We start from the raw sequence: 25620 nt of genomic DNA on the forward strand, positions 1-25620 counted from the left end.
ACAAACTTCATGAGCCTTAGCAGGGAAGCCTGGTGACATCTAAGGAGGGACAGAGAGGCCAGGCTGCAAAGAAGAACTAGTAGAGCAGAGACCCAGCGACACAGACTGGCAGCCCATGTAGCTCCTTTTTATTCTTGACATCACTGAGTCCGGGAGTTTTGGAGGGGGTCGGAGCTGGGCCAGATTGTGGCTGTAGCTCTGTGTGTAGTCTTAGTGTAAGAAGGGCAGATGGTTCCTCAGCCCGCAGCTCTCTCTGTGTGTGCTTGGATTGTTTTCAGAGGTCCTTCTGTGGTGGGGATGGGCCCTCTGATGAGGCTGCTGCCTGATTTTCTTCACATCCCCATAAAATATGAACTCTGCTCTTTTCCTGCCCAGAATCCCTGAGCATTTATAAAGAGACAGCCTGTTCCATCTTCTCTGGGGAAGGAGAAGTGGGAAACAAAGTCCTTAAAGTCTTCACTCCTCTCTCAGTACATCCTGGCCTAGGGTCCTCCATCACATCTCTACCATGGTCCTCTGACTCTCGTCTGGTCAGCCCCCAACCCTTACTCCAGCCTGTCGCCGCCGGTCCAGAGCCAGCTGGAGGGCATGCCTGATAGTCTCCATGTTGTTCAGGACGTTGTAGCGACTCAGGGTCACCAATCGATCAAACTCCCTGGGCTCGTAGGTGAAGTCCAGCATTCCATAGGGGGTATCTGCCCTGTTGATGGTAAAGTCCCCAAAAGCCTTCTCCTCATCAGTTTGTCGTTCCACACCTGCGAGGGGGGAAAGCAAGGCTAGGCTGAAGAAGTATATGAACTGACTGGGAGCTGATGGCCCTGAACACTTCCCTGCACAGGCGATCTGGCTTGCTGCCTGAGAGAAGCCAGCTTGATTCTCAGGCCTGTTAGGAAGAGATGGCTCATGCGTGGTGAACACAAAGGTTCGGGCAGCAGAGGGCAGCAGTGGTTAGCCCAGGCCCTCCAGGAGTAGTGCCCTCAGACTAGCATCCCATAGTCCCCTGGAGGTTGTAGTAGGCTTGGGACTTCCCCTCACCTGGGGCCAGATATGTGCGAAAGGTCCTGTTGACAAGGGGGAAATGCAGCACGATGGGCGAGCAGGGGTCCTCTGCCTTGGTGAACAGATAGCACTCACGGGGGTCCTCAAAGTCCTGGGGGCCCACCTCAATCTTGGGGAAGGGGATCCCTCGGTCCAGGCAGTATTTTCTCCGTCATCTGCAAGACCTGGGCAGAAAGGCAAGTTTTTGGCCCCCAACTGGACTCACACACTCAGGCGTCATGCTAGCTCACTTCATGCTCGCAAGAGTGACTTTCTGAGCCACCTTTCTATTTGTCAAATAAAGGTGGTACGGTGGTTTGAATAAAAATGGCCCCCATAGGCCCATAGGGAGTGGTGCTATTAGGAGATGTGGTCTTGTTGGGGGTGGGTGTGGCCTTGTTGGAGGAAGTGTGTCTCTCTCTCTTCCTGCTGCCTGGGGATCCAGATGCAGAACTCTCAGCTGCCTTTCCAGCACCATGTCTGCCTGCGTGCTGCCATGCTTCCCACCATGATGATAATGGACTAACCCTCTGAACTATAAGCAAGCCCAATCACATGCTTTTCTTTATAAGAGTTGCTGTGGTCATGGCGTCTCTTCACAGCAATGGAAACCCTAAGCAGCTAAAGTCAGTGCCTAGTGGCATTGTAGTGGATTAGCAATAACTAGCAAAGGCTGACCATCAAGCTAGTCCCTCATTCCTCCCCTTAATAGGGCTATGCTTTCTCCAACCCCTCCTTTGTTCCCAACCCTAGGCAGTCATTGGACAAGGAGGATGAGGAGGAAGTCAGAGGGACCACCAGACCCACATTTGATTCATGGTGTCCATCCACCGTCTACAGACTTTGAGGCACTCCTTGAAGGTGTCTCCCTAAGAGGACTTCCTAGCTGGTGTTGCCATAGTAACAGAGGACAGCGACCCCAGGCCCACCCTGGAGCAAGGAATCCCACTTTAATAGGGCAAGTTCTAGGACAGAGTCGAGAAGATACCTGAGACCCTATTTACACACTGTATTATAATCCCAGGATTCTCCCGCCAGGAGAAACAATGTTTAAAGTAAGGCACCCGCCACAAGAGCTAACACCCAAACACCCAGCCGGGTCTCTCAGCAGAGATTGCCTCTCCTCCCCTCTACGCACTTTAGGAGACCCCTGCTTCCCTCCTTACCTCAAAGGGAGCTTCCAAGGAATAGTCAAAGGACACAATGAGGTCCACAGCCCGTTGGGGCTGCAGGATCAGTGGAAATGGTGAGTTGATGGCAAAGCCTCCGTCTACTAGGGACAGGCACTCCTTCATGGGTGTGAGCTGACTGGGGCGGGCATCAGGGTGTCTGTCTGTAAGGCGCAGAGGAATAAGTGTAGCTGTTCTGGCTGGTGACCCTCTTCTCTTTGCATTACAGTCATGGTCTCTAGAATTCTGCCGCCCAACAGCATGGAGACCCTCCCCCCAGCCCTTCCACCCTGCTTCTTTCAATTTTCAGCAATCAGAAGATCCTTCGCCATCAGCAGCGGGAGACCACAACTTCACCTCCTCCAACACCCAGATAAACGTCAGTGCTAGCCCCAGTGAGCCAATTCCTCCCAGCAGAGAGATGGCTCAGTGATTAAGAGCACTGTCTGCTCTTCCAGACGACCAGGGTTCAAATCCCAGCATCCAAATGACAACTCACAACTGGCTGCAACTCTAAGATCTGACACCCTCACACAGACGTACATGCAGCCCAAAACACCGAAGAACATTAAAAAAAAAAAAAGGTAAAAGCAATTTCCCCTTCCCACAGTACCACACACCTTTCCAGGCCACAAAGTTTCTGCTAGCCACGTAGTCCTTATACAGGCAGAGACCTCGGGTGAAGTTGAAGTTCTGGGCACAAGTAAAGCGAGAGGTGAAAATGTCCAGTACAGCCTGAGAGAAGGGACTCTGTGGGATGAAGAGCCTGGTAGGCAGCCGTGTGGGGTCCTTCAGCCGAGAATTTGGGCAGTCATCTAGATGGGAAGCAATGGAATACAGCGAGGAAGGGAACCACTCTTTATCCTTCTCTCTCATTCTTCATCCCTCTCCCAGGGCCCTGGCAACTTGCTGGGAAGTGGTGGTGGCTGTACAGGGGCCTCTGCCCTCACCTGTGACATTTACACTGCCTCTGTGCCGGTCCAGAAAGCCGAGACCTGAGCCTCCCGTCTTCAGGAAGATCTCATACAGGCTGGCTGCGAAAGCACTGCCCCACATCCCTACAGAGAGATAGGCAGGACCCCCCCATATGAGAGCCTGGCTCCAGCCCTGGCCAGCTCCAACCTTCCAAGCCTAGACTCACCCTGCAAGTAACAGATGCGGGGCTCTGGCCAGAGGTGCAGCAGCCGGCCCATGAAGAACTCAGAGCCGAAGAGTTTGGTGGGAACATAAGCCCCATACTTGGGGAAACCAACCTCATAGGGGGTGAACTCGCACCACTCTGGAGAAAACAAAGCAAACAGGAATCTTGCATTTAAAAAAGCAGCAGCTCCACCATTCACCAAGGTTCCTGCTTGGGAGCGCTTCCCACTTGTACCAAATAGCCCATCCTCACCCACCTTCCTGCCCCACACCGACCTCCCACCCCACCCTCACCCCCGACCCCTTCCTTTGTCTCCACACCCAGGCACCTGCAAAGTCTTCCCCACTGATGTTTGTGTGGACATTGACACTGGCATAGATGGGATAAGGGTTCTGACCCTGGCTGACTATTTCTTGCTGGTCTGACAGCTTGGCAGGGTTTTCCTGGGCAGGAGAGAAAGGAGACAGCTTGGCTTTGGGGGCGCTCCCTGTTCTCTATGCCCAGGGGTGCAGTGCACGCACAAGAGAGAGTTCGTGTTGTCAAGGCCAGGCTATAGCTTTAGGCTACAGCAGAACTAAGAGCCCTGTGTGTGTGGGGGGGGGCTCTTTATAATTCCAGTACCTGTGAGAAAACCCTCTTCCTTCTTTGTCATGCCGGAAAGCATCTCAGAATACAGAGCGCTAGACTGACCACACCCCGTGGGGTCAACTGCTCTGAACCAATTGGGCCTGCAGTTGTAGGAGCAGCTGCCTGGTAGCACACGTGGGTCAGGGCTGCTTTTGCCAATGAGTGGGTGTGGTGCTTTGAAAACTTGCTTTTACTTTATCCCAGGAGTAAGATAGGAGTCAAGCAGAAGAAATGTGTAAAAAGGGAGCTAGGGTAGGGAAAACATAGTCACTTCCTGTTCTCTTACTGTCTGGTTCAGGAAATACTCAATGATGAGGCCCCAGAAGTCAGTGAAGGACATGCTGTGGCCTCTGCTCTCCCAGACAGCCTTTTCCCGGGAGTAGTACTGCAGCTGCTCCGGGGACAGCAACCCTATCTTACTGCTGCAGACTCGAGCCGAGGCATGCTCAATGGGACCCTGCAAAGACTTCTGGGACCAGGATGCATCCTTGAAGAGTGTAGAGATGCACCTGCAGATGGAAATGATGCCTGTGGGTTAGAGGAAGGATCTTCCCTGTCACAAACACCTACCGTCCTGCTCCCTTACTCAGATGTGTCCCTGGGAACCAGCCTCCTCTCACCCACCCTGACCCCCATGAAGGCAAGCTCCCAGCCCCATATCAGAGACTCTATCCAATCACCTGGACATCCTTAACCACCCATAGCTCACTTTTGCTCTGTGTTCTGCCCCACCTCACTTACCAGGTAGACCCAGACACCCCACTCAGGTAAGTCACAGCATCCAGAAGGCCAAGCTCCTGCAGCCCGGCCAGGCTGCCGTACAGAGAAGTCATGGCTCTGGTTCCACCCCCAGAACCTATCACGGCTACCACAGGCACCTGAGCACAGTGACAATTTGATAGCAATAGCACCGGACTGTATTACAGCGTACCCACAGTGGGCATTGTTATAACCACCTCCCATATATTAGCTCCTAGTGAGCGCCCCATTTTGCAGATGACAAAGCTGATGTGTAAGGCTAACCGGTGTCCCCGAAAGCATAAGTGATGGTTATCAAACCCAAGTAGTAAGAGGCCAGAGATGACTTTCAAAAATGTTGTGTGTTTATGTGTGGTGTATGTGGGTGTGCGTGGCTCTAGGTGTGTGTGTGCATATAAGGACATGTGCACACGGAGGCCTAGAGATGACACCGGGTGTTATTTCCAGTTGCTCGTCACCTTATTTTTTTGGGACATCATCTTTCACTGACCCTGGATCCCCATGGATTCCATCTCTAAGCACCTGCCTGTGACTCCCTCCCTCTTCACAGGGCTGGGCTTACACGTGTCCGCCACCATGCCTTGCTTTTTCATGTGGGTTCCAGGGATCTGAACTCAAAAAGACACTTTATTGATGAGCCTCTGGCTCAGCCTGTTTGGCAGTTTTTGTTTTTGTTTGTTGTTTTGTTTTCTGAGATGAGTCTTATGAAGCCCAGGATGACCTCAAACTCATCATGCAGCCAAAGATGGCCCCTATCTTCCTGTTTCTGCCTCCGGAGTGCTGGGATGGCAGGCACACACCACCACGCCTGGCTTCAGAGGCGGCTCTTAAGAAGGTGTGTGTCAACAGGTATATTTGATTGACCAAACCAATTAGCAATGTGAACACTTGGTCCTGGCTGGCTCCTTGCAGTTCTGTACTGTCTGTAGGACCTTCTGCGACACCTTTGGCCTTTCCTCAGTAGATGCCAGTGGCACTCTTCTACATCCACCCACCACTTACAGCCAAACACTGATAAATGTCCTCTAGGGCTTGGGGAACAAAAAATGCCTGCAGATGAGAAGCACTGAACTTGAGTGACAGAAACTAACAAGTCCCCGTGGCCTGTTCTCGTGGCCTGCTCCCGTGGCCTGCCCCCGAGATAGGGCTTTTCTTCTGGCCCTGTTCACTGAGGACCCTGTGGGCAGAGTGTTGGATGAAGCAGAACAGACAGCTGGCACTCAGTGGCCACATCTGTTGACTGAATATATAATCTAAGTTTGTCAGCTGAGCAGTGCCGGGCAGTGGATCCACATCTGCTACACACATGAGGCGAAGAAGCGGCCACCAGCCTTTTCCTGGCTTATTCCACTAGACCACCTCTCAGCACTCCTATCTTCTTGCCTCCCAGCCACGAGCCAACTGGTCCTTGCCTACGAGATCTCCCGGAGCCTCTACTTAAGGATCCTTTGACCGCTGTTTAGTTATGCCCTCTCAAAACACATTTGTTCCTCTGTCCAATCCTTCCTCCACCTCCCGTGCAGGACTCCACAAGTCTCCCCTAATGTTTGCCTGTGGGACTCTGCATCTGTTCCCATTATGTGCTGGATGAAGTCTCTCTGTTCTCTTTAATGACGATTTTGCTAGGCTCTGGCCCCAGAATATTCTGGAGGCAGGACAAACTGTAGGTCGAAGGTTTTGTGGCTGGGTTGGTGTCCCAGGCCCTTGACTTGAGGCCTTGCCTGGTTACAGAAGATGGCTGGTTCAGGCTCCATGTCTCTGTTAGTAGACGTCTCTGCTTGGGTTACTCTCCTAGATTCTGTGGAGTTTCCATTGCACTAGGTTTCCACCTCGCCCTGATATACACTCCTGCCCCGCTCCAGTCATTTCTCCCAGTGTTTTCTCCATCCTCTCCATCCTGATCCTTCTTGCTCCCAACTCCGCTTACCCTCAGTCACCCAGCCCCCATGAAATCTATTCTTGCATCCCCTTTAAGGAAGCCCTCCTTGTTACTTAGCCTCTCTGGGTCTGGGGAGGAGTCAGGGCCACCACACAAACATGGCCCACAGAATTAACTAACCAGGACTCATGGGGGCTCGCAGAGATCAGGGAGCCCTTAGGGGTCTGACCTAGGTCCTTTTCGTATATGTTATGGTTGAGTAGCTTGGTGTTCTTGTGGAATCCTAACAGAGGCCGTGGGAGCTGTCCCTTACTCTCTTGCCTACTGTGGGACCCTTTTCCTACTGCTGGGCTGCCTCCTCCAGCCTTGATGTGATGGTATATGCCTGGTTATTGTAGCTTGTCATGCAGTGTTTGGTTAATGTCCCTGGGAGGCCTGCTCTCTTCTGAGGGAAGGTGGAGGCTGGTGGATCTGGGAAAGAGGGGATGTGGAGGTGGGGGGGGGGGGAAGGGACTGGGCAAAGGGAGATTGGGGGACGGGAAACTGTGGTGGGGATGTAATACATGAGAGAAGACTAAAAAGAAAAACATCATTGGTTGAAGCCCTACCCCTCATATGTGATCATTTGCAGATAGTGCCAATAAGGAAGTGATACAGTTAGGATCAGGTACTAGGGGTAAGGGGCGCTCAACCTGACAGGACTGATGTCCTGATGAGAAGAGGATGAGAGCTGGACATGGTAGTACATCCTGGGGTTACCAGCACCTGGGAGACTAAGGCATGAGGGTCATAAGTTCAAGACTAGCCTGAACTACACAGGCCACCAGGTCTTTGCTACACTGTAGTAATACCTATTTTAAAAACAAAATATTTAGGAAGGTGGGTGACACTTGCCTTTAATCACTACACACAGGAGGCAATTGATTCTCTGTGAGTTCGAGGCCAACCTGGTCTACAAGGCAAGTTTGAGGCCAGTCGGGACTACGTGGTGAGACTGTCTCAGAAGAAAGTTTGGAGGTAAGAGACACACACAGACACGCACACACACACACACACACACACACACACACACACACACACACACACACACAGAGGAACGGCTATGTGACACCATAGATAGCAAGAAGGCAGATTTGTCTACCTGTCTACCAGTCAGGAAGGAGGCCCCATGAGAAAATGAATTTCTGTTGTTTAAACCACTCAGTCTGTAGCATTTTGTTGTGACAGCCCAAGTTGTTGAAGACAGCCATCCTGATTCCTGACTGCTGATTGTGCCCTTTGACTCAGGTGCACAAGCCCTCTGGTTCTCTTCCTCCTCTGCTGCCCATTCCCTCTCTGAGCTTCCTGCTCTCTTAGCCACACATGATCTCTCAAGGAGATGGCCTGGATCTGGTGGAGTTCGTCCTCCATGCCGTACCTGATCACAGTGTGGAGTCTTGCTCAGTCCCATCACCTGCTGCAGGGCCTTGGATGCGACTTGCTTCCTTTTGTGCAGAAATTCCAGCTCCCCATCACAGAGCTCGAAGCCAAGGCGCAGGTCTAAGTCCCCAGAGCTGCTTCAGATGGGACACACGGAGTGTGAAGAGACCCTTAAGTCCAGGTTACACGCTGAGGAGCCCCACAGAAGACACCCCAGGGGACTTCCAACCAGTACCAAAGAGCTGATCCCCATGGCCTGACCCAAGTGAGCAGGAGAGGAGACCCCACCGGAGTTTTCCCACTTCCAGCCAAGCCCCAAGGCCTTCCACCAGCAATCCCACCTCACCTGACTTCTGCTGTCACACTCAGAGTCACCTCCTGGCCCTGAAAGAGGCAGACAGTAGTCTCCTCATGCCTGAGTAAAGAGAGTCAGAGGCTCCACCCCCCAACCTGTGGGGACTTCTCGGTGCTCAGATAACTGGCCAGTGTGGATCCCAAACCTCTCTTGGTGATCACAGGGCAGGCAGAGGTCCCCCAGCACCAGACTGAATCTTACCTCCTCCAGGACTACAAAGTGCTGTTCCTCCTGGCCGAGGGGCAGAGAGGAGAGCGGGATGCCTGCCTTGTCCTCCTTGCTGGCCTGGGCCTCCAGCTTACCACTTGGACCACTCTGCAGAGCAGAGCACCGAGGGGCAATGTGGGGTGGAAGACATGCCGCCAGGCATTCTGCTGTCTCCTCCTTCACGGCCTCGTTCCACGATCCCTCCCTTTGCCATACCTGTAAAACGAGGGGCTTTTTTTCCAGCTCCATGTGCAGCTTCGGGTTCAGCACCGGGTTCATGTGGAAGGTAAAGGTGGGTGGCTCCATGTTCGGCTGCAGAGGCACTAACTGTGGCTTCTCATAGGCCCCAGGAACTGCCAGCTGGATCTGCCTCGACCCTGAGGGCGGAGTCCAGTGAGAGGTAAAATTGGATAGATGTAAATGTGGCTCAGGACAGTTCTCTTCTTCCCCACGTCCTTAGCCCTCATCTCCCTGCCCGATCAAGTACCACAGGAAAAGAGCCTTGGAGTTCTTGGGTTCTATAATCAGTTGGCCCTGGTGTAGTATGGACAACACACGAATACTAGGGGGAAGGGAATGGGTCAGCCCGTAGCCTATTGGGCTGGTGATTTTGACATTAAAAAAAAAACAAAGATTTGTTTATTATGTTACAATAGTCTCCTGCATGTGTGCTTGCACGCCAGAAGAGGGCATCAGATCTCATTACAGATGGTTGTGAGCTGCCATGTGGTTGAACTCAGGACTTTTGGAAGAGCATTCAGTGCTCTTAACCTCTGAGCCATCTCTCCAGCCCAATTTTGATATTTTTATATTACTTACCTAACCAACTAATTATTGCATGAATTGCCAATTTTCAGCTGTTAATATTCCAAGCCTCTTGACTATTCATGCATCATGTCCCTCGCTTTGGGAAAGGTTTGTGGAAGAACGTAGAGCTTCAGACAAGGAGATAGAAGGCAGAATGACATTCTGGGTATAGAGAGTTATCTATTGCAGAAGAAGAGGGGTCAGAGGTCAGCCCAAGCTAGGTTAGACCCAGGCTGGGAAAAAGCAAAGAAATAGGGCTGCTTATTGACAAGGAACCGTGGGGGTCTCTTTCTGCCTTGCTTCTTAGCAGCTGTGAGAGGCGCCTGATATACAGCACAAGGCACACACTGCAATGAAGAAAAGTCTGGGTCCCAAACACAGCACAGAAGCAACAGTGACCCAAAGGGTTGGAGGACAGCAGAGGTCCAGATGGGATCCAATCCTTGCCCAGGATGAAGCCAGGCTTAACATGCCCTGAAGTAGAGGAGACAGTTTCAAAGTTGCTTTTTCCCCTCCCATGGAGGTTTATGGCCTGAGCTGCAATCAGACTCAGAAATGTCAGATCTTATGGTGAAGAGAATGGCCTTGGAGTGTGTCACATCTGTGGTTGGTCCTGGCTCTCCTGAAGAGGTTAGTGACTGCACCTGCTTTATACAGTTGCCAGGAGGAAATATGATCAAATAGATGTCGTGTGCTCAGCAAAATGCCAGGGTCTCCGTGTCACCAGTGCAACACTCATCTCACAGGTTCCACTCTCTGTGTGAAGGGCCATGGACCGTCACACCACCAGGGTCCACTTCCACATCTGGATGTCTCCTCCTAGGCAGTCATCTCTTTGGCAGATGAAATTAATGACTCTAATCCTGCACTTGCCCCGGCATTCTCTCTCTTTGCCATGTTGTTATTATGAAGCTAGTCATTTGAGGAGGCAGACCTTGTGCGCATGTGTGGGGAAATGCGCTGGTGCCTCATTTTGTTATTTTTAAAACCGAGGTTTTTACATTGAAGGTGGAGGCCTCAGTTTTGCACAAGACTGGCAGGCTGCACAAATAGGAAACAAGACATGTTCTTTTTTAGGACCCCCTTCTCCAACTTCTCAGGTCTTCCTCACTAACAAAGCGACTTCAACTTCTCCACTGAGGAGGCAGACTATAATCACCCGCCTTCTAGCTTTGAGTTTAACCACATGACTTGTTTGGGCCAGTAACATGTGGGTGGCCAGAATGTGACTACAGGCTTACAAAGCACTTGCTCAATTCGGTTTGCTCTTTTACACCTCTGCTGAGGTCTAAGTATATGTCCAGGCTGGTCACAGAGGCCAGAGAGACTGCTCTCAGGCAAGTCCCTGTTGCTGGTCACAGAGGTCGGAGACACCACTCTTGGGCAAGTCCCTGCTTTAAGCAGTGAAAACGTTAAGAGCCACCTCCCTCATGTCAGATGCAGCCTCAGAAGAAGGCAAGCTCCAAGATCACTCACCATACTCTCTAAGTGAAGCTGTCTTGTCTCCCTTGAGCGTGCCCTGGATTCTCAGACAGGGGTGAGCCTAGGAAAGCAGAGCCTAGGAGTCAGAGAGCTCACAGGGTTCTGACCAGGATGGAAGGAGAGCAGAATATCTAGGACACAGATCATAGCAGCTATCTGGGCCCTTGGCCCTATGGGCAGGGGTCTCTTGTGACAGTCCCCAAGGTAGTTCTGTGTACTTCCCAAGGACTTACAAGGAGTCTGTCTTGGTGGGCAAGGGAATTATGGGGCCCCCCAAAGACTCTCTCAGCAGTCTCAGCAAGTCAAGGGCCCCAGGGGAGCAATGGTTCTGTGATGCCCTCATGGGCTCAAGGTGACTTCTCGTTCCTCATTCCCCTAGTACATCTCCCTTCCAAGGAAGGACTGCGTGTCTTCCAGAGACACACGGATATCATGGATTCAGCCAGCCTCCTGCTCCGCAGTCCCATATAGCTCCATACCCATCTTCCTTACTCACCACCAGGACCCCATTGGTGATGACTTCAGATGCAGGCACCTGACTGTAAAAGATGAAGGGTTCATGGGCCACCATCTCCCTTACTGTGGCTATTAAACCAATATGGCCAAAGCAGGTACAAGAGCTTAGGAAACATGCAAGGGCTGTGGGTAGGGAAACTTGTCACCCAACATGCTCTGAAGTCCAGGCCACCAAGGCAAGTGGAGGACAGACAGCAGATCTAACTGGACTCACCTCTTCTCCAGAGTAAATTCTACTTGCAGTTCTTCTGAACCCTGCATGGGGGTGAGCAAGGCATCAAGCTTCAAAGACCTTTAAGAATCTCAGGAATTGCCCCTGCCTCCCACCTTTGCTCAGCTCCAGGGCCCAGATTAGTCTCATATGGTATCTCACAGGCCTTGCGGGGCACAGTAGCATTTCCACGTAGAGCTTCAGAGCAGTGACCAAGGCCATAACCAAGATGGCTGCCTGTCAGTGGCTCAGGGGTTGGGGTCCTGTCCTGAAGATTTACTTACTATTAGCCCAGGCAGACCTCACCTGCTGGTTCAGAGTGAAGTTTTCTGTGTAAGGCTGGCCTAGCTGGAGACTACTCAGGTCAAACAGAAGTAAAGAGATCTTGTCACTGTCCAGGAAATCCTTGTCATAGAGGGTAAGCTCCAGGACATTCTGCGGGTGGGGGTGGGGGTGAGGGTGTAGGACAGAGGGGTCAGCATTGTGGAGGAACTCACTGGCCTCCATGCCCAGCCACTTATTGGTCCACACCTTCACGGCACCATGGATCTGATAGTGAAAGGTCTCGTTCCACTCCGGGTCACTGCAGTTAGGCACTGTCCTTGTCTGAGTGGGGCTAAAAGAAGCTGTGGGCAGCCACAGTTGGACATAGCAGTCAGCTTTGGACACTGCAGGAGAGAGGGGGAGGGACTTGGCATCAAACTCTTATTGTTGAACAGGTTTTCTGAAGGAGGCTGGGCTGAGAGAGAAAGGAGTAAGGGGAGAGGAGGCTGCCTGCCTGTGGCAGGTAGGGAGCACCCAGTATTCTTGGCTCTATCTTAGCCAGCTATACCTCCCACTCAACTGACAGAAATCCTGCTGCACCAGCCGCAGTTCAAAGGACCAGCTGACAGCACGGACCATTGAGTAACTCCTTGAAATTGCCTGATTCGGGCAATAAAATTCACACAGGTTGTGCCCTGTGTGAGCACCACCAAAGCTCCTGGAAAGCAGGCATTGATGTGTAGCAACAGGAGCCTGACACACCCTCACAGGTCCTCCTAGGGAGGAAGCTGCAGTCTGCACGACTCACCCCTCTAGTGCTCCTGACTGCCTGCACACCCTACACCAGGGCACCCGCCCTCAATGGTCAACATTAGCCCATCAACCTACTCCAAGTGGATATTTACACCCATGCACGCATGTACACACGCACGCACGCACACACAGCACGCTAAGAACACCCTAAAGAAAAGAAGAAGGTGAGGTGAAGCTCACTCACACAGATCTGTGTTCTGGATGTTTCTGGCCCTCAGCACCTTCACCTGGAGGTCGTAGTATGGGTGGGTCTCCCTCTGAAACAAGAAGAACCCCAGGATCTCAGTTCCAGGAAGCTAGGGATGGCCTGACCTCCTCTCTCTCTACTCTGTCTCATCACAGAGCTTGTGATGGCCCAGGGTCACTGATGCTCCTATGCCAGGAACTCTGGGAACCTTTTGCAAGGCCCAAGGTGTTGGGTGGTCAGGATTGGTGAGGAGCCTGAATTAAGGGGGTCAGCTCAACTCTAAGCGCTACTGTGAGCAGCTACGCTAGTGAGGCTTTATCATGGCCAGGCTGCAGCTGGATTCTCGATGTGGCCTGGGCACCTGGGATAATGTATTTAAGAGGGTTAAAGCCAGAACCCACTGCAGCCATCAGCCTCCAGGTGAGGGCTGGAAGACCAATCAGAGGCAGGAAGTGGGAAGACGAGGAGAAGCAGTCTCCCAGCTTATTGTGGTCCGGCCAATCACCAGATTGAAGACTCCAGCCTTTTGTGTGTCAGTCTACCACCAGAACCCCAACAAACCCTTTACCCCTTCTCCCCACAATGGGCTACACTAGTGCATTCCTGGCAAACCAACCAAAGGCAACAGTCACAGGGCCTGCCATCGTTTCTTTTTGGAGATTACTTTCAAGAGCCAAGGCCTTGGCCCAGCTGCCTAGCTCTGTGGTAAATCAAAACCCAGCTCAGTGGCTGGCTTAATCCATACAGGACACCTTCTCCCAGGACTCTGCAGTCAACACTTCCCAAATAAGATCAATACTTTACCCGCCAATGGCTCCATTGTGGCTCCCCCTTTTCTCTCTTCCGCAGCAGCACTGCTCCAAGAAGAGGCAGTCCCTTGCCTTCCAACCACTTTGGCCAGAGGGTCCAGGGCATGGCCAGTAGCCCAGAGAGCTTGCCTGTTTTCCGGAGCCACCCTCTCTCTCTAGCTATACTGTTGCTCAGGTCTGACAGGTAGCACTGAAGTGGGAAGGGTGGGGCCGCTGCTGTGCTGAAGACTTGGGGCTGGGTGGCTACTGGGGCTGGAGGTGGGGTTTGAAGTGCTCCAGGAAATGAGTGGAGCCTGTTCTTCCCCAGACAAGAGACAAGTTGGTCCCTTTCCAAGAGATTCTTGGGGTCCCACTTAGTGCTCTGGTCCCCAACTCAGGCCCTGCTTAACTGTGAGCTACTTGTGAAAAACAGACACTGAGAGCCCCCACACCAGCCCCCATCCCTTGCCATGGTCGTGTTTGGTGGGTAAGGCAAGAGCCCAGATATTTCTGTTTCTAACTAGTTTGCCGTTAGCAGAAGTCAGGAGGTAACATCACCAGGGCTAACCTCATCTTGCTGCCAGAAAGCCCCACACCATCCCTCCTTCACGTCTCAATTTCTCCACAGCTCTTAAGCAGAAAGGAACCTGGAAATCTCTGACTCTGGGTTTCACAGGGACTCGAAGACATTTTAAGCCTCTTTTGGCCTCCCACCGCCGTCATTTCCTTAACACAAAGACCCTGTTGCATGCTATGCGTGTACTATGCGCAAAGTCACCCATACCCTGAAAAAATTCATTTCAGGACTCCCTTCCTGGCTTGGAGAGGCAGAGACATGGCCAGGTAGTGTAAATAAAGACAGAGGAGAGGTAAGCCTCCCTGTCCTTAAGCTGCCAGAGATAAGGGCTTTAAAGCACTCATGACCACCGTGAGCCTCCCTTCCTGTGGACCACAGTCATATAGGTGACTGGGCAGGGGCAGTCGCTGGCAAAAGAAGTTTCTAGGAGAGTGAACTGTTGGGAGATTCTTTTCATCTAGTTAACAACCCCTTTGGATAGCCAGGGGTGTTGGTACATATAACCCTGGCACTTGGTATTCTGAGACAGGAGGCCTCACTTGAACTCAGCAAATGTGAGACCAGCTTGAGGTACAAGATGAGACCCCCTATTTCAAACAATCAGGTAATCTCTACTGCCTTCCTCCTAAAATACAGCTGGAGGCCGAAGTACCATCCACAAAGCAAATTAACTACCAAACTAACAGGCAAGTTCAAACTAGAAATTCCAGAACCAGAGGTGACGTAACTGTGATGGCCTGTTTCACCTCATGTGGATTTGTAAAGTTGAGATCTGACTCAGAGATGGCTGAGTCCAGCCCCCTTGCTGGTCTTGCGGCCCTTGTAGGCACCTAGGCCCACAGTCCGAAGCCTGAGATGAGAGGACCACCATACTAAGTGCTTGAGTGCTTTCTGGCTTAAACCACGTGGAAGCCATCTTCTCATGCCTCGACAGACATGCCTCAACTCAAAGTTCTGGATAATTTTCATGGCAAAAGAGCTTCACGATGGCCACAGGCAGACTGCTCAAGGTGTGGGGACGGGGGATACATTACAGAGGGACCAAACTGGCATTTTAGAGCTGGGCAAAGTGAGACAACTTTACTTTTCAAACAGTTCCTCTCGCCTATCAATTCCACATCCTCACAGGACCTTCTGGCCTCAGAGAGCTTCAAGAAGAGGCACAAAGCCAGGCGTGGTGGCGCATGCCTTTAATCCCAGCACTTGGGAGGCAGAGGCAGGCGATCACTGTGAGTTCGAGGCCAGCCTGGTCTACAAAGTGAGTCAAGGATGGCCAAGGGTACACAGAGAAACTCTGTCTCGAAAAAAAAAAAAAAAAAAACAACAACAAAACAAAACAACAAAAAAGGAGACACAAAGCAATGCTCTGTGCTAGACAACTTAAGATTACATAAGATTCTGGGGTACCCAGTGTGATGAAGCACGCGATGTCAGCCATACACACCCACAGCCACACTTGCTGCGCTGGCCACACAAATGATGGAGGCATTCATGAAAGGAGCATTATTCTTTTTCTTTTCCTTTCTTTTTTGAGACAGGGTTTCTCTGTGTAGCCTTGGCTATCCTGGACTCACTCTGTAGACCAGGCTGGCTTTGAACTCACAGAGATATGCCTGCCTCTGCCTCCCAAGCACTGGGATTAAAGGTGTGTGCCACCACACCCAGCAATTGTGTTATTCTTTAACTTTTTATTCTTTGTGAGTTTCACATCATGCACCCTAATCCCATTCATCTCCTCATCCTTCCATATCTTCCCTTCACCCTTGCAACCTCCTCGGCAAAGAAAATAAACAACTCATCTTGTTGTGGAAGTTGTAGTGTGTCACAGTATGCCACACAGTATAACCTTTGTCCACACATCTTTATTTGCAAATATTCATTGTAATGAATCTGGTTTGAAGCCTCTGGCTTCTGCTACAGTATCAATACTGGCTTCTCAGTGGGACTCCTCTCAGATAGTCTGATGCTGCCCTGTGCCTTGGAGATCCTGAAGCTCTGGATCTGCAGGACCAGCCCCTTCACTCACTCCAGCAGTTCATAGCCCATAGCCGGTTAGATATTGGGGTGGGCCAACTCAGAGCACTGGATCTGTGCCTGGATGGCAGCTGAGTTCATCAGCCCACCAGCTCTCCTGCATCCACACCTCTAGGGTGAGCTCTCCACCACTGCCCCAGCTAGCCACAGTCAGCAAGGGGCAGGGGCAGCTCTCCTGTCCTTGGGATTGGCTCACCCAAGCCTTTGCCACTAGTGCTAGCTCTACTGTGCTGCCCAGGCTAGGTGCAGGGTTGTTGGCTCTCCCAAGTGCTGCAGCTGGTGAGGGGCAGAGACAGCTCTTCTGCTATTCATGAGGGAAGTGCTATTCTGATTGGTTTTCATAGTTAATAGTTGTCTTATCCTTCTGTCCTTAGCTAACTACTATCCCCTTATTATCATTTTCATTATAGTCTTCAGAAGGACGAAAAGGAGGCTCAGGGAGACCTGATTTCTTGTTTATGTTTATTGAGGAACAGCCTTCCATCATCCTCAGACTGGAGCTACCTGTTCCCCTTCCCAACACTTTATGGAGGGCAGGGTCTGGGGAAGAAAGAATGGAGTTTGGGGAAACAGAAATAAGTATGCACACCATCCAGGAGAAAACACAGGCTTTATTCTACTGCTTCAAATACAGTTTGTGAGAAGGGATGTTACAAGCCTACCAGGTAAGAGGCCAGGATTCATATGATCGGGCAAGTTCCTGGCCTATGGGGAGTTGCCTGGCATCCTGGTGCTGCTCCCGGGGAAGTGCATTTTAAGCCGATGTGGATGGGTTCATGGGCAGCACTGCTTCAATTTTTAAAGGTTTTACTTGTATCAGTGTTTTGCCTGCATATATGTCTGTGCATGTGTATGCCTGATGCCCATAGCCTCCAATGCCAGGAGGTCTTGTGTACCTCTTGCAGGCTCTCTGATATGCTCAACAGAGCCAGCAGTAAGTCGTAAGTCCACCTGTCCCTGCATTCTTTGCCATCCTTCAATGCCTCACAAATATACACAGCATCTTATCACTGTCAGTTTCTGGTCAATTGTTCCCTGTATGCAGTGGAGACACACACTGCCACTCTATCCTAGAGCAATCCTCCACTCTTGAAAAAAAAAAAAAAAAGGCCAGGGAACAAGCGTGGCCATGAAAGCAACAGGACAGAAAGTGGCTAGAAAGGAGAAAGATGCTCAAAGCACAAAGAGCTCAACAACCCGTCCAAGCAGCTGGTGAGTGGCTGAAGCAGACACTTCGGCAGAGATCCTGCCTAGAAGACCACACAGCCTACACAGTGCTGGCCCAGGGAGGTACCAAAGCCTACACTTGCAGAGACTTGTGCTCTCCCAAGTGTCTTAGTAGAAAAGTTCAGCTCCTGAGAACCTTCATACAACTTCACACATGACAACTGCTTATCAGTGCACTCTTGGAAACCTGGGCTGTGTCTTCCCATTTAAATATTAGCTACTCCCTATCTCTCAATCTACAGAGTGGGAGAGGAAGCACAGAGGGTACAAGAGAAAAGATTAAGGGGTCAAATAAATAGTGAGAAAGAAAAGGAGACTGAAAACTAAAGGGATAAGCAGAGAAACTACTTGGACACAGGGCACAGCCTCTGTGGAGAAACCACTGGCAGTGGAGACAGTGAGTCTGTTGGGTCAGTGGGGCTGGAGCGCTAGGCTCCCATGGGACTCTCCAGCTGCCATGCTGGGGGATCTTGTGAAGCTGTGTAGTACTGTAATAGAAAACTCTCAGTCAACAACCCCATGGGTACAAACACTGGAGATGAAATCTCCTTGTCCAGGTGATTGGTATACAAAGGCAAGACGGTGCATTTTCTCCTGTCCAAGCAGGGGTTACATTCCTGGAACCATCTGCAACATAACAGCCTAAATATACGTAATCTCTTTTCCTAGTAGAAAGCCTGCAATGCCAGGTCACAAGTCCAGCTGATTCAGAGATGTTCCAGAGAGCAAGGCAACCAGCAACATCCAAATGAGGGAGACACTTGGTGGTGGCAATCCCTGGTTCCTAAAGTGACTGCTTCTTCAATCCCTGGGAAAGCCAAGCTGTCCACTGTGAGGACTTGGGATGCAGGCTCAGGTGTCGGCTGAGTTTACCTCTTTGGAACAGAAGTAGTGCACAACCACTCCATTGGGGTATCTTGCAAATGCACTGTGGGGAAAAACAGCTGAGAGGTGAGAGATGTTCTAACGGTTTCTTCAGCACCTGCAAGAGGCATCATCCCCAGGAGCCACCCAAATACAAACAACAGTCTACTTCAGTATCTCTGGAATGCCGCGGTACTACTTCTCCAAACAACCAGGGCAGGATGCAATGTTCAAGTGCAGGCAACATGTTTGCTACACCATCAGTGCAGGGTTGGGGGTATGGGTCAGTGGTAGTTAGACCCACAACAGCACCAACCAACCAACCAACTAGGCAAATAAATGGACAAGCAAAAAGCCAATGCAGAACATGTGCCCTTGGCTTGGCACTGGGGAGGATGTTCAGCAGAACGTGTTTCAGGATAGTTCTAACGAAGCACAGCAAGTCAGGCCTCTGAAGAGAAACAGACTCTTAAGACTCTTGTAGCCACATAAGAAAAGGCAGACTGTGCTCCTTGCAGGCCAGGCGGCCGACTCTGGGGCATGTCTTAACAGAATAATGCTGGCTCAAGAGGGTGCTCAAAAATGAGACAACAGGATGAAAGATCTGGATTTCTCCTCCGGGCCTCATCCAGATCTGGCAATGGCGGTGCAGGCCTTAGGGCTGGGGTGTGGCTGAGGCACCAAGGTTGATTCAGAGCTCCTAATCAGCCTGAGCCACACAGCTGCCCAAGTCTCAAGAAGACCCTGTATGTCACTCATGCTTTCTTACTGGCTCCCTGGCTCCACTGTTAATTAGGCTACCAGAGGAATCGAGCTTTCTGGGTGAGAGTTTAACAGTCAGGACTTTAAATTATTGAGGCTTTCCCAACAGATAAAATGGCTTGCTCTGTCAAAGTTCAAGAGCTCAGTGAGGGCTGGAGAGATGGCTCAGAGATTAAGAGCACTGGCTGTTCTTCCAAAGGTCCTGAGCTCAATTCCCAGCAACCACATGGTGGCTCACGCCCATCTGTAATGAGATCTGGTGCCCTCTTCTGGTGTGCAGGCACATGAAGGTAGAATACTGTATACATAATAAATACATCTTTTTTTTTTTTTTTTTTTTTAAATAGCTCAGTGAAACAAGACAGCTTCTTTCCATGGGTGTGAGGGTAGTGCTGTCCATGTCACAGAAGCTGGAATCCCCTGGGAGTTGGGTCTCTGGACATGCCTGAGGAGGATTATCTTGATTTTGTTTACTGTTGTGGAAAATCCCCTCCCCCCACCCTGTTTTCTGAGACAGGGTTTCTTTGTGTAGCTCTGGCTGTCCTGGAGCTCGATCTGTAGACTTGGCCAACCTCAAATTCAGAGATAGCTCTACTCTGCCTCCCAAGTGCTATGATTAAAGGCGCGTGCCCCCACAGCCTAGCAGAAAGACCAATCATGACTGAGTAGGACTATTGCCTTGGTAGGGACTGTGAAAAATGGAGAAGTGGAGCTGAGCACTAGGAAGCATGCCTCGATTTCCCTTTCTTGCCTGTAGAATGTAATGTGACAGCTGCTTTAAGCTCCTGCCTCCACCTGTTAGCCAGAATAAACTTTCACCCTCAGCTTGCCTTTGTTGAGTATTTTCTCATAGCAGCAGGATGTGAAACTAAGGGCAGGAGAGATCCTGCAGGTTGCCCCCTCAGGAGACGCCATGTGCACGCAGATGCTGCTCAGGGGAGGAGGCTCACCTGTTCCCAATCTTCTTCTTGCACACCATGCACACCTTCTCCTCTGTGATGATGCACTTCACCTGCTGGTGTAAAATCCGCTCTTCCTGAACCTGGAAGTGATTGGAGACACTCTGAGGCCAGGTGTGGAAACATAAGGTAGATGCTGGCACTGTTTTGTGTCTTGAGCTTTCATAGGTTCTACTAAACTCCATGCTGACTGCTGGATTTCTTGAGTTATGTGACAACAGGCATGTGAAAACTGTCGGAACTGAAACCCAAAGCCCAGCCACTTACAAGTGTGGAAGGCCATACCCTGAGGAACTCGGCGTGGAGAAGGTTCTTGAGCACTTGATTGAACCGTTTCTTTTGTGCATTTTCTTCTAAGACCTTTTCTAGAAAGATGCGTATGTCATTGATCTGAGTGTTTGCTGGCAGAAGGTTGATAGCCTGGGGCAGAGACAGGAGGGAACAGGTTAGGCAAATTAGGAATGAGACCAAGAAAGCTCCTGCCTGCCCCCTTCCCCAGCCCTCTTCTCCCTCCCACTCCATCTGCCTGGGCAGGCCCTGACCTTGGTGGTGTCTAATTTGCTGTAGTGCAGCTCCAGGACCTGCAGTGCAGCCTGGAGGTTGGCCTGTGGCTCCAGGAGCTCCAGTTTGATTGGCCCCAGGCAGTGAATGCTGGGGGGTGACAGGTACATCCGAAGCAGGGACAGATATACCTGTTTCACAGATAGGAACAGCCATGTCAGGCTAGCAGCAACCCCAGCCTGGAGCCTCCCTGATGATTAGAGGGCTGGTCGGTAGCAACCTCTGGCAAACTCATCACCTTCCGCTTTATTCTTCGCAAAATCAAACAGCTGAATGAAGGTGCCATAATGCGCTTCCCTGTTTAGTGTTATACCAATCACAGAGAGTTAACACTGTAAAACAACCTAAAGAGTCCTCATTTTCTTATGCTTTCAAGGCTGAATAGCTGGCCATATTTCCAACCAGTTCTAGTGCCATAGGGTCACTTCATCCTAGTTTTCTCAACATTTGGGGCCAGCTAATTCTTTGTCATCGAGGCCGTCCTGTGCATCACTTAGCAGCATCTCTGGCCTCCAGTCCCAGATTCCCACTCCCAGTTACACCAATCACAAATGTCTCGTGATACTGACAAATCGATGTATAATCTGACTCTTCCTCCTAGACGCGCCAATCCACATTAATTCAGTATACATACATCAGAACTCTTGAGAGGGGCGGGGTGTTACTACTAATCTGGTGGGTGACAACAGATGTGTCCACCATGACATATGGTTCCAGTAAACATATGCAAACAATCACTTAGTGCACTGACATACACTGTGTCTCACTCAGTGATTGATACAAGTGCCACTTGTGGCCACACTGGAGGGGGTGGGGTCTGCTATAATGACAGGAAGTGTACATGCTCCCTTGGTCACAGCTGCCTACTTACGTCTTTGTTGCCTTCTTTGTTTTGGTCGTAGTGTTTGTGGCAGTACCTGCAAGGGAGGGGGTGCTGAGAACAGGCAAGAGGGGCTACATGGAAGCTGTCCATGTGGCTGCCGATGGTAACCGAGCAGGGCCAGCAGGGGAGATGATATCCCCTCTGCTGTGGCCACGGGTGGCCTTCCAGGCAGCTCATGCTGTTGTCTCTGTGAGAACCTGCCTTGAGACTCCTTGGGAGGTGGGAGGGCAGGGTTGACTTACTCCTTAGCCATCTTTGTGTCTTTCAGGACGTGGACATAGATGAAGAGAGCTTGTTCGTGCTTCCCCATGCGCCCCAACAGAAGAGCTCTTTCTTCTAAGAGGCCTAGGAGAGGAAAGGACTCCAAGTAGCTGCCCCTGCTTTGTGTCTTATGCACAGAACTGGGGACTAAGCAACTGGGGGAAGGAATATTGGGGTAATACAAAATAGAAGAAGGGACTTGACTGAAGACCATCAAGATGGTTCAGTATGTAACAGTACTTGCTGCCAAGTCTGAGGAGCTAGGTTCAACCCCTAGGCCCCATACAAGCTATCCTTTGACCACATGGCACATACATACACAAACAGGTAGCAAATGGAATAAATCAATTTAAAGAATAATAAATAGAGGGAAATTAAACAAAACCACCACAACAATCTTTCAAAACAAAAACAAGACAAGACAAAAACAAAACAAACCCCAAATAACAGAAAGGTTTGGGGTACAGCTCAGAGGCAGGGTACATGCTTAGCACATGAAGGCTCTTCCTAAGCACCACATACTAAAAATATAGTGAAATAAAACAGTAGAAGATATTAGTAAGGTAATATTTAAAGGAGAAGGAAGCTAGTTTAGGAAGCACTGTACCAAAGAGGGTCTCTCTAAATACAATTCAGTGTATGTACATCGGCTGTCCAGGAACTATGTAGACCAGGCTGGTCTTGAACTCACAGAGATTGAATTGGCCTCCCTCAGTCTCTCAAGCGCTGGAATAAAAGGCGGGCACCACACGCCTGGCCATATCTCACCCTTTTAAGAATCACCCATAAACTGAGCAAGGATACTCATTAACCAGCCAAGTTCACTCAGACTAGGAACTCCAGTGAACGTGAGGCCAAGACTTGGGTGTTTGCAGAGCTGACGCCAGACAGATTCATGTCTCATGCCAGATTACAAGGAGTTCCAACAAGAATTCCTTCTAAAGCAACAGATTACAATCTACAAATTAGCATATGGTTCACACCCACAAAGAGTCTTCTCTCAGCCTCAGCGAGGGTGATATGGAGAAACTGGAGTGATGATGGCCTGGAAGCCTGGGCCCTCGCACACCCACTGTGGAGGAGGGCTGAGGAATAACAACACAGGGAGCCGGGCCTCTATTAAGATGAGCTGAAACAGCGCTGGCTCCAGGCTAGACACTCACCATCGAAGGGGAAATCACAGATGAGCCGGCCTGGTTCATAGTAGCTGGAGATCTCCAAGAATATGAGCAGCTTTTGTCGGTATTCCCCCAGCTCGCCCATTTCCTCTCCGGCAGGGGCTGGACTTTTGCCTTTAAGGGAAAGCAAGCTCTTTATGAATGGATGGATGCCGTTAAGCAATAATGTGGGATCTAATGAGGGGAATGGGGCTCGGTGATGTCACCCTAGTATCAAGGAAGGGGAGTGGTCTTGCTCCGTGGTCTCTCTGGTCCTAAAACACCAGTGTGACATTAATGAAGGCTGTGAGCAGGGAAATGCGCTAGCTGTCATCCTGCAGACAGATCTGTTCCTTCTGTCGGCCTGAGGGAGGACTCCCTCAGGTATGGGGAGACCCCCATACCTAGACCAGGGCTCCTGAGTCACTCAGTGTCCCAGACTCCTTGGAAGGATTTCCATCTACTTAGGCATGGAGCAGGGCCTGTTTCCCACACCACACACAGGCACTCAGCTCAGTCTGACCTGTAGGTCTGGAGCCAGCTGCTTTGGATGGGCCCAGGTACCTGTGGGCAGGGACAGGAGGTAGTCTTTCATCAGACTCTGCACCTTCTCACAGTACAGCTGAATCAGGCAGTTGTGGAAGCCCGAGCCTGTCTCCTCCCACACGTGGATGATGTGCTCCTGAGGCGGAATGGAAGTCAGTCTGGTTGGTACCTCTGTGCTGAGAGCCTATCTCCTAGTCTCCCTCTCAGGGCCCATACCAATTGGATATACCAAGGGGCAGCTTGTCCAAAACTGTGACAAAACCCAGCGACATAGGGAAGGTTTCTTTAATTTCCGATCTAAACTGAAATTTACTATGTAGATCAGGCTGGCCTTGACCCCACAGAGATCCGCCTGTCTCTGCCTCCCAAACCTACAATTAAAGGCCCTGATTCTTGGTTCCTTCTGTATTCCTCACTTGGTTCCTTAGGATTGCTTTCTTCAGAGTAGGCGGAAATAATCATCCTCATATTCTCACCAACACTCAAGTGACCCCACCTACCCAGGACCCGAGCAGCCCAAGTGATCTATGTTCTCCCAGATACTCGGCTTAAAGTCTTTTGGGCAAACTGAACTGTACCTTACCAGATAAGGAATAGCCAGACCCTTGAAATTCTCTATTAGGAAGCTGAGCACTCGATCTCGTGGCAGAGCCTCCACCTCCGGGAGGTCTTCGGTGAATATCTGTCAGAGCAAACCAGAGTTGTACAAGCAGATTCTCTGCTCAGGCCACAGACACACAGGCCTGCAAATGCTAGGGCTGCGGACGCTTTGAGCGGAAGGGTGGACAAGGTACCAGTAGCTGGCTAGTACATGGTGGTCGAGGTTGGAGCCTATCAGCTTCTGAACAAGGCTCCTTCTACGTGTGCAGTCTTGTCTCACATGCCCTTTACCCTGTGACTCAAAGGATCAGGGCAATCCAGTCCCCACCTCTACCCGTGGCTCTCTCACCAAATATAATCAGGATCAACTGTGGCACCAGACAAGTCCAGGGGCCTATGACCTACCTTCAGGCCATCTTCTGGAAAGTCTCTCAGCACCCAGACCGAGTAGGAAAAAATCAAATGTAGGTTTTCTGTGCCTTCAAAGAAAAAGTAAGACAAAAGTCAGGCCTGCCCAATAAGCCTGAAGAGTAGGTGTGCAGGTATGGGTGTCGCCTCAGAATCCATTCTGTGGACAAGAGAGATCCAAGCACCAGACTTCAGATCTGCTTGTTTCTCATGGTCTCCCCACTGTTCAACTACTGAGGGTCTCTGATGCCAGGCAGAGGAATAGAACTGATGAACAGAAGGGAAGGGACTGACCAGACTCAGGAATGGAGGGAAACCAGGCCCATACAAACAAGAGCCACCTCCGCAGCTTTTAAATGCGGGGCTCAGGGCTGGGCGTGGTGGCGCACACCTTTAATCCCAGCACTCAGGAGGCAGAGGCAGGCGGACCTCTGTAAGTCTGAGGCCAGCCTGGTCTACATGAGTTTCAGGTGAACCAGCACTACACAGTGAGATCCTGTCTCAAAACCCACCACACGAGGGCTCACCCAAGTGCTGCAGATACTGCACGGTCCTCTCGTGGCCCTTCAGAGGGGAGTTTGCTTTCTTGGACTGGTCCACTAGCACCTGCAGAGCTGGCCACAAAGCCCAAGAACAAACCCATGAGCCTTTTCCTCATGCAAGGTCCATCGGATTCTGTCAACACGCACGCGACCCTCCCCCACGCCCCTCCCCCACCTCCGGGAGGCCCCGCCACCTTTCTCATGGAGCCCTTTCTTCTCATACAGGATGATGAGCTCGCTGTACTTGTGAGCCTTCTTCAGCACATGCTCACTCTCCTCAATGTGACAGTGGTTGTTCTCCAAGCGCAGCAGAGGAGCCACCAGGGCCACGTTCGTCTGTGGGGGACATGGGGTGCTGACACAGGGTGATGTGGGGCAACAGCAGAAGGTCCTTCCTGGAAGCCCCACCCCTCACTTGCTCAGGCCTGCTCCAGGCTCAAGGGCCAGCCAGGGACATAACAAGCATAGGAAAGCAAACAGTCCCTTGTTGCGGGTTGGCAAGCGGTGGCCTCTGGAGCATTTATACCCTTCAGCACACATGTCCCTGTTGAGCCTGTGGCACTAACCCCAATTTTAC

At 51.0% G+C, this 25620-nt stretch overlaps 2 protein-coding genes across 4 annotated transcripts in view; both read right to left on the bottom strand.

Annotated features, from left to right (window-relative positions):
* Nucleotides 1-481: 481 nt before the first annotated feature.
* Pla2g4f (phospholipase A2 group IVF) lies at nt 482-13800 on the bottom strand. Its single transcript, XM_051144438.1, is given in 21 exon segments — nt 482-755; nt 1036-1204; nt 1206-1223; nt 2205-2371; nt 2828-3022; nt 3158-3265; nt 3349-3486; nt 3677-3791; nt 4262-4484; nt 4717-4853; nt 8031-8169; nt 8379-8416; nt 8589-8702; nt 8811-8971; nt 10878-10944; nt 11380-11422; nt 11614-11654; nt 11917-12045; nt 12142-12278; nt 12872-12944; nt 13679-13800. Coding segments are annotated over 21 exon segments (2547 nt in total). The 5' UTR covers nt 13790-13800; the 3' UTR covers nt 482-531.
* Nucleotides 13801-17461: 3661 nt separating this feature from the next.
* The window catches only part of Vps39 (VPS39 subunit of HOPS complex), a 43778-nt gene continuing 35619 nt past the window's right edge, over nt 17462-25620 (bottom strand). For 2 of the 3 annotated variants that reach the window (XM_051144441.1, XM_051144442.1), the window contains 12 exons: nt 25238-25379; nt 25029-25115; nt 24499-24572; nt 24077-24175; nt 23512-23629; nt 22954-23082; nt 21772-21874; nt 21518-21563; nt 20628-20777; nt 20371-20505; nt 20077-20168; nt 18316-18428 (listed from right to left, as the gene is read on the bottom strand). In XM_051144441.1, the coding sequence (XP_051000398.1) occupies nt 18353-18428; nt 20077-20168; nt 20371-20505; nt 20628-20777; nt 21518-21563; nt 21772-21874; nt 22954-23082; nt 23512-23629; nt 24077-24175; nt 24499-24572; nt 25029-25115; nt 25238-25379 (1251 nt within the window). In that variant the 3' untranslated portion in view covers nt 18316-18352. Of the gene's footprint in view, nt 18445-20076; nt 20169-20370; nt 20506-20627; nt 20778-21517; nt 21564-21771; nt 21875-22953; nt 23083-23511; nt 23630-24076; nt 24176-24498; nt 24573-25028; nt 25116-25237; nt 25380-25620 lie in introns of all 3 variants that reach the window. The other variant, XM_051144440.1, reaches the window with a different exon arrangement.

This window comes from Acomys russatus, chromosome 4, assembly GCF_903995435.1.
Source record: "Acomys russatus chromosome 4, mAcoRus1.1, whole genome shotgun sequence".
NCBI lineage: Eukaryota > Metazoa > Chordata > Mammalia > Rodentia > Muridae > Acomys > Acomys russatus.